Source organism: Vipera berus, assembly GCF_964194415.1.
Source record: "Vipera berus genome assembly, chromosome: 4".
In the NCBI taxonomy this organism is placed as follows: Eukaryota; Metazoa; Chordata; class Lepidosauria; order Squamata; family Viperidae; genus Vipera; species Vipera berus.
Window position 1 is genome coordinate 4,468,247 of NC_138206.1, and position 8,767 is coordinate 4,477,013.

The 8,767-nt window shown below is 46.7% G+C and overlaps 1 protein-coding gene across 4 annotated transcripts in view; it reads right to left on the reverse strand.

The window, feature by feature from the left end:
- EMSY (EMSY transcriptional repressor, BRCA2 interacting) overlaps nucleotides 1-8,767 on the reverse strand; it is a 65,752-nt gene that overhangs the window by 52,313 nt on the left and 4,672 nt on the right. For all 4 annotated transcript variants that reach the window (XM_081327803.1, XM_081327805.1, XM_081327802.1 and 1 more), the window contains exon 2: nucleotides 534-642. In XM_081327803.1, the coding sequence (XP_081183929.1) occupies nucleotides 534-603 (70 nt within the window). In that variant the 5' untranslated portion in view covers nucleotides 604-642. The remainder of the gene's footprint in view (nucleotides 1-533; nucleotides 643-8,767) is intronic.

Here is an 8,767-nt window from a genome sequence, read left to right on the forward strand (position 1 = left end):
ATGGAGTCACTGAAGCAGTAGGCGTGAGCTTAAATGGACTCCAGAAGACGGTGGAGGACAGGAAGGCCTGGAGGAACGTTGTCCAGGGGGTCGTGATGGGTCGGACATGACTTTGCACCGAAGGAGGAGGAGGAGGAGGAGGAGGAGGAGGAGGAGGAGGAGGAGAAGAAGAAGAAGAAGAAGAAGAAGAAGAAGAAGAAGAAGAAGAAGAAGAAGAAGAAGAAGAAGAAGAAGAAGAAGAAGAAGAAGAAGAAGAAGAAGAAAGATTGAGGGCAAGAGAAGAAAGGGACGACAGAGAATGAGGTAGCTGGATGAAGTCACCGAACCAGTAGGCGTGAGCTTAAATGGACTCCAGAAGATGGTAGAGGACAGGAAGGCCTAGAGGAACGTTGTCCATAGGGTCGCGATGGGTCGGACACGACTTCCCAGCTAACAACAACAACTTTATACCTACTCTCCATCTTGAGGGCTAGGATCTTGTCCTTCTCTGGAAAGGTTCCCCACCCCCACCCCCCCATCCAGACTACACTCACCCAATTTCCGGAGGACCCTCTTGCATTCATCCCGGCTGAGGTCCAGAAGTGTTGGCCACACCACAGGCATCGTGGCCCGGTCAGTCGGCTCCTGCAGAGCTCAGCCTCCCTGTGAAGGTAGACAAAGAGCATTAGGGGAGAAAAATCCTCTGGCACAATCTTTTGACGAAAACTCTTTTCCTTCCGCAACATCCAGACAGATTTAACCAGCGTTTCCATTGGGAACATGTGACCATCCTAGGGCCAGGCCCCCCCCCAAAAAAAATGCCGGGGAATTTCTAGAAGCCTGGCAACTCCAACAAACCAGCCACCGATAGGCGCAATAAGACGTTAACGGCATCTGTGGACTGCGCAAGAGAGACAATCCACCGGCTCCAAAGGGGAAAAAAAAGACTCTGGCCCCAGTAATCGGCACTCAGATCTGCACAGATTGGCTCCAAGGTCAACTTCAGACCCAACCATCAAGTAAGCCAGCCTCCCCCCCCCCCGATCAAGAAACGTCCAAAGGGCCATTAGTAAAGAAGCCCAACCAAAGAGTCCCTAGCTAAGACTGACCCCAAGAGAGGCAAGACAGCAGAATATAAGCTGACAGCAAAATAGCATTCCTTACTACGGTAGCACCGATGAGGTTCCCTAGTTAGGGTCATGAAACGTCTGCAAGGAAACCAGCAAGCTCAGAGAGCACCAAGGACCCCACAGTCCTCTTCCTCCTCCTCCTCCTCCTCTTCTTCTTCCTCCTCCTCCCCCCTCCCAGCACTGATGATGTTCCCTAGTTGGGTCATGAAATGTCTGCAAGGAAACCACCAAGAGAGCACCAAGGACCCCACAGTCATTGTCCTCCTCCTCCTCCTCCTCCTCCCTTCTAGCACTGATGATGTTCCCTAGTTGGGTCATGAAACGTCTGCAAGGAAACCATCAAAGCTCAGAGAGCACCAAGGACCCCACAGTCCTCCTCCTCCTCCTCCTCCTCCTCCTCCTCCTCCTCTTCTCCACAATCTCCATCCACTCCCTTCTGGCACTGCCCAAGCTACCTAGTTGGGTCATGAAACGTCTGCAAAAAAACTGCCAAGAGAACACCAAGGACCCCACAATCCTCCTCCTCTTCCTCCTCCTCCTCCTCCTATTCTCCACAAACCTCACTGCCTTCTAGCACTGATGATGTTCCCTAGTTGGGTAATGAAATGTCTGCAATGAAACCACCCAGCTCAGAGAGCACCCAGGACCCCACATTCTTTTTTTTCCTCCTCCTTCTCCTCCCTTGCAGGACTGATGATGTTCCCTAGTTGGGTCATGAAACGTCTGCAAGGAAACCACCAAGCTCAGAGAGCACCAAGGACCCCTCAGTCCTTCCTCCTCCTCCTCCTCCTCCCCACAAGCTCCCCTCCCTTCTAGCACTGAGGATGTTCCCTAGTTTGGTAACGAAACGTCTGAAAGAAAACAACCCAGCTCAGAGAGGACCCACCCAGGACCCCTGACCATCTCTGAAACCCCGTGCTGTAGACACAAACGACCCCTCCAGCCCCTGCGGAGACAGAACGAGATGTTCAAGAGAGAACAGGAAAAGCTCTGTGGGTAGTCCTCGGCTTACAACAGTTTGCTTAATGACCGAAGTTACGGCGGCCCCGAAAAAAGTGACTTCTGACCAGGCTTCACACGGACGACCGTCGCAGCCTCCCCACGGTCACGTGATCAAAATTCAGATGCTCGGCGACTGGCTCATACTTATGACGGTCGCAGAGGGACCGGGGGGGAGGGGCCTCACGTGATCCCCTTTTGGGACCTTCCGGCAAGCAAAGTCAATGGGGGACGCCAGATGCACTTAACAACTGTGTGACTATCTTAACACACTGTGGCAAGAAAGGTCATAAAACTGGGGCAAAACTCACTCAATGAATTTATCACTTCACAGCATAAGGTTTGGGCTCAATTGCGGCCGTAAGTTGAGGACAATCTGTAGTTAGAAGAGGCGGTCTGGTGTAGCAGGTTAAGGCAGTCTAGTCTTCCTCAAGCTTGGCGACTTGAACATATGTGGGCTTCAACTCCCAGAATACCACAGCTAGCATTCTGGGCTGGGCAATCACTTAAGAGCTCGTATTGAGAGTTCATGCAAAAGACGTGTGTGTGTCTGTGTCTGTGTGTGTCTGTGTGTGTCTGTGTGAGAGAGAGAGAGAGAGATTTTTCAGCCCTTCTCACTATAAGCAGGCAAGCTTCCAACTTCTATTCTATTCTATTCCTAATCTATATTTCATTCCATTATTTCTATTCTATTTCTACTCTATTCTCTATTCTACTCTATTCCATATTTTGTATTCTATTCTATTCCTTATTCTATTTTCCATTCCATTCCATTCCATAATTTCTATTTCTATTTCTATTCCATTCTATTCTCTATTCTATTCCATCCCACCCCTTCTATTCTATTCTAATTCTATTCCACTCCATTCATATTCTATTTTTATTCTATTCCATTCCACATATTCTCTAGTTCTATTCTTTTCTATTTTCCATTCCATTCCATATTTTCTCCTCTTTTCCATTCCATTCCGTATTTTCTATTCTATTCTATTCTTATTCTATTCTACTCTACTCTACTCTATATTCCTATTCTATATTTCAGTCCATTCCATATTTTCTATTCTCTTCTGTTCTGTTCCACTCTATTCCATTCCATATATTCTGTTCTGTTCTATTCTTTTCTATTTTCCATTTCATTCCATTCCATTCCATATTTTCTCTTCTCCTTTCCATTCCATTCTGTATTTTCTATTCTTATTCTTATTCTATTCTACTCTATATTCCTATTCTATATTTCAGTCCATTCCATATTTTCTCTTCTCCTTTCCATTCCATTCTGTATTTTCTATTCTTATTCTTATTCTATTCTACTCTACTCTATATTCCTATTCTATATTTCAGTCCATTCCATATTTTCTATTCTGTTCTGTTCTATTCCACTCTATTCCATTCCATATATTCTGTTCTGTTCTATTCTTTTCTATTTTCCATTTCATTCCATTCCATTCCATATTTTCTCTTCTCCTTTCCATTCCATTCTGTATTTTCTATTCTTATTCTTATTCTATTCTACTCTATATTCCTATTCTATATTTCAGTCCATTCCATATTTTCTCTTCTCCTTTCCATTCCATTCTGTATTTTCTATTCTTATTCTTATTCTATTCTACTCTATATTCCTATTCTATATTTCAGTCCATTCCATATTTTCTCTTCTCCTTTCCATTCCATTCTGTATTTTCTATTCTTATTCTTATTCTATTCTACTCTACTCTATATTCCTATTCTATATTTCAGTCCATTCCATATTTTCTCTTCTCCTTTCCATTCCATTCTGTATTTTCTATTCTTATTCTTATTCTATTCTACTCTACTCTATATTCCTATTCTATATTTCAGTCCATTCCATATTTTCTATTCTGTTCTGTTCTATTCCATTCCATATATTCTGTTCTGTTCTATTCTTTTCTACTTTCCATTCCATTTCATTCCATTCCGTATTTTCTTCTCTTCTCTTCGTTATGGCACCCCAGCCACACTTCCAGAGAGCCCAAAGCAGTGAGTCAACCCAGGTTGTGTCCTACAGTGCGATGCAATCTCCAGAGTTGCGCACCCAGCCCTGGAGGGTACGGATACAAGGAGCGGAACTGGCACCCGCCAAGCGGTAATTGCAGGAAATCAAAGGACTGCAAAACCGCACAGTTCCAAGCGCTCCTCTTAACCCACAAAAAGCCTTTTGCTGTTTTAGGCAACAGGCTCCCGTCACCGGAGGTTTCCTTTCTTTTCCACACGTGGAAGGAGGGGGTGAAGAGGCCAAAAAAATTCTTCCAAGCAAAGGAGGAATTGTTCAGCTTTACAGCTGTTTTCCCCTCCAATTTACGCTGTAGCAACATGGGGAGTGTGCGTAGGCCTCCACGTACAGACTTCAACTCCCAGAATTCCTCAGTCAGCCCTACTGGCCGGGGAATTCTGGGAGTTGAAGTCCACAGAGTCTCCAAGTTGCCAGGTTGGCAGACCCATCTGCTCAACGCAACAGCGTTTACAGCGCCTTAAGGATGCCACCAGCTAATCGACAAATTAAGAGCATGGGAACTGGGGTGGTCTAGAAAACCTTTAGGGCTAACCTTCCAAAGGGACGCCAGCCTCCACTGAACATGCCAGCCCAAGGACTTCCCCTTACCAAAGAAGCTTGCATGGGTCTCTCAAAGGCTTGGAGCTACCTGCAGGCATGGGACAGGAGAGTAGATCCTATCCTTTGAGGAGTCAGCTTGGTCTTCTGGTTAAGGCATTAGGCTAGAAAGCAAAAAAAGATGGCAAGTTCTAGTTCCATCTTAGCCACGAAAGCCAGCTGGGTGACTGTGGGCCAATCCCCAGGAGACGGTGAATTCTAGTCCCGCCTTAGCCATGAAAGCCAGCTGGATGACTTTGGGCCAATCACTAGGAGACGGTGAGTTCTAGTCCTGAATTAGTCATGAAAGCCAGTTGGGTGACTTTGGGCCAATCACCAGGAGACAATGAATTCTAGTTTCACCTTAGCCATGAAAGCTAGCTGTGTGACTGTGGGCCAATCACCAGGAGACGGTGAGTTCTAGTTTCACCTTAGCCATGAAAGCCAGCTGTGTGACTGTGGGCCAATCACCAGGAGACGGTGAGTTTTAGTTTCACCTTAGCCATGAAAGCTAACTGTGTGACTGTAGGTCAATCACCAGGAGACGGTGAGTTCTAGTGTCACCTTAGCCATGAAAGCCAGCTGTGTGACTTTGGGTCAATCACCAGGAGACGGTGAGTTCTAGTTTCACCTTAGCCATGAAAGCTAACTGTGTGACTGTAGGTCAATTACCAGGAGATGGTGAGTTCTAGTTTCACCTTAGCCATGAAAGCCAGCTGTGTGACTTTGGGTCAATCACCAGGAGACGGTGAGTTCTAGTTTCACCTTAGCCATGAAAGCCAGCTGTGTGACTTTGGGTCAATCACCAGGAGACGGTGAGTTCTAGTTTCACCTTAGCCATGAAAGCCAGCTGTGTGACTTTGGGTCAATTACCAGGAGATGGTGAGTTCAAGTTTCACCTTAGCCATGAAAGCCAGCTGTGTGACTGTGGGCCAATCACCAGGAGACGGTGAGTTTTAGTTTCACCTTAGCCATGAAAGCTAACTGTGTGACTGTAGGTCAATCACCAGGAGACGGTGAGTTCTAGTTTCACCTTAGCCATGAAAGCCAGCTGTGTGACTGTGGGCCAATCACCAGGAGACGGTGAGTTCTAGTTTCACCTTAGCCATGAAAGCCAGCTGTGTGACTTTGGGTCAATCACCAGGAGACGGTGAGTTCTAGTTTCACCTTAGCCATGAAAGCTCACTGTGTGACTGTAGGTCAATTACCAGGAGATGGTGAGTTCTAGTTTCACCTTAGCCATGAAAGCCAGCTGTGTGACTTTGGGTCAATCACCAGGAGACGGTGAGTTCTAGTTTCACCTTAGCCATGAAAGCCAGCTGTGTGACTTTGGGTCAATCACCAGGAGACGGTGAGTTCTAGTTTCACCTTAGCCATGAAAGCTAACTGTGTGACTGTGGGCCAATCACCAGGAGACAGTGAGTTCTAGTCCCGCCTTAGCCCTAGAAAATTGGCTGGGTGACTTTGGACCAGTCTCTCTCTCTCAGTCCAACCCACTTCACAGGGTTGCTGTTGTGGGGGAAAACAAGAGGAGGAAGGATGTTTGTTGCCTTGAGTTATTTGTAAAAATATTAAAGGCAGGATAGAAATAAATAAATAAATAAATAAATAAATAAATAAATAAATAAATAAATAAATAAATGCCTTGAGTGTTGAGTTTCAGCAAGTGCAAGCATGCTCCAGAGAAGGAATGTCAGTCCAGCACTTCTGGGGGATGGTGTGACTGTCATTCAGAAGTCAACCACTGTCAGAGTGCGTACAGTCTTATTGCGCACGGTAACCCAGGAGTAAACACAGTAAACCAGGGGTGTCAAACTCAATTTCATTGAGGGCCGCATCAGCATTGCGGTTGCCCTCAGGGGGCCGGGTGGGTGTGGCCTGGGTGGGCGTGGCCTACTGGGTGGGCGTGGCTAAAGTGCGTATGGCCTACTCGGTGGGCATGGCTAGCTCTACATTGTTCGCATCAAGGGTGCCTATGGGGGCCTGGGCAGGAGTGGGACAGATCTGAGGGTCTCTGGCGGAAGGAGGGTCTCTGGGCCAGGGCCAAGGCAGAGGGGGCCGTTCCCTCACTGTTTCCAGGATGGCTTCGCGGGCCTCATGAAACCACTTCGTGGGCCGGATCTGGCCCCCCAGGCCTTGTGTTTGACATGTCTGCAGTAAACGGTGGTCTATATTAAATGGTGGTTTATCTCACACTATCTATAATATCATACACCAGGAGCAATATACATACACGTGCTAATACAGCAGGCTCCAACAGCAGGAAACGGAAGAGAGAGCACACATCTGCAGTGCCTTCCCTTTTATACAAAGCTCTTAAAGAGACACAGACCCTGCTGAGCCATTCCCCTCATTACAGCATACATCAGCTGGTTAGCTTTTAAATCATTACCGTGACAACCACAAATCACTTCCTGTTCTGGAAATTCCACTTTAAATTGCTGGACCACCCTGGAATAGCTGGACTGGAGTGGTCGAGTACGTTCCTACATTTCTCAGAAACTATGCCCAAGGGCTACTTTGTCCACACACCTCATTGAAGGCGTGCAAGGTGAGCACCTTGTGTCTGTGTCTGTGTCTGTATGTCACAAAAGGCCGGCAGATGTTGCTTCACAAAAACTGAGAATCTCTTTATTCTCTTTATTACTGAAGTCCACAAGTCATGAAGGGGCTACAGTTTCCCCTGTGCTTACTCAAGAATTCTGGGAGTTGAAGTCCATGAGTCATAAAAGAGCCAAGGTTGCCTACCCCTGGCCTAAATCAACTCCAGATAGTCCTCCAACTTACAACTGTTCATTTAGTGACTGTTCAAAGTGACAGCAGCACTGAAAAAAGCATCTTACGACCGTTTTTCACACTTACGACCTTTGTAGCATCCCTGTGGATGCTTCGGCAACTGACTCATATTTATGACAGCTGCCGTGTTTTGAGGTCACGTGATCCCCTTTGGCGTCCTTCTGACAAGCCAAATCAATGGGGAAGCCAGCTTCACTCAACAACCGTGTTACTAAAGTGTCAATTACAGCGACTCACTTAACAACGGTGGCAAGAAAGGTAATCAAATAGGGCAAAATTCACTTAACAAATGTCTCGCTTAGCAACAGAAATGTTGGGCTCAATTGTGGCCGTAAGTTGGGGACTGTTTGTCACCTGAGGTTACATTCATTACTCAACACACAACAGTCCTGCTCCAAATGGGCAATTAAGACAGACTTGGCCAAAATTCTGAGCCGCCAATCAACAAATTCCGATTAATCTGGCAATTGCAGTCCCAGAATCCTTTGGAAACCCCCTAATTTTTCATCAAGGCCTGCTAGGTCACCTGTGGCCGCCTTCAATATCCATCACACCTAGTTTTGCTTCCCTGGGTAACTGACACAGACTTGGCTAAAATTTATGATCGGTCAACAAGCACCGATGAAGTTTGGTTTACCTGGCAATTTCATTCCCAGAATCCTTTGGGAATCCCCTAAATTCTCATCACGATCTGCTGGGTCACCTGCGGTTACACTCAACATCCGTCAAGACACCCCGCCTGCTCCGATAGGGAGCTAGACAGACCTGGCCAAAATTGTGATCGGTCAACAGACAGTGGACCTTCGCAATGGAGCAGTTGAGGTTCTCCTAAAATGTCAGATAGACAGACAGACAGACAGAGGGGAGGGCCAATCAGAATGGAGGGACCTACAAGTGCAAAGGCCTAACCAATTGGCAATTACACCCAGAGTAATTGTGCCTGCATCCATAGAGTTGGGTCCTCCAAGGACAGATCAACCACACCTTCCTGATCCAGCTCCCTAGAACAGGGGTCTCCAACCTTGCCCACTTTAAGACACGTGGACTTCAACTCCCAGAAGTCCTCAGCCAGCAAAGCTAGGGGGCAAATACACCCTAACACAGGGCATTACAAGACAGTGGGCAATTGCAACGAACAGGATCAAGGTGGGATTTGTTTGCATCCATCCCTATTAAAACCCAGACATCCGAAGAATCATCTTGATTTGAGAAGCGCTAGGCTTTCAAACCTTCAACCTACTCAAACCCACGGGAA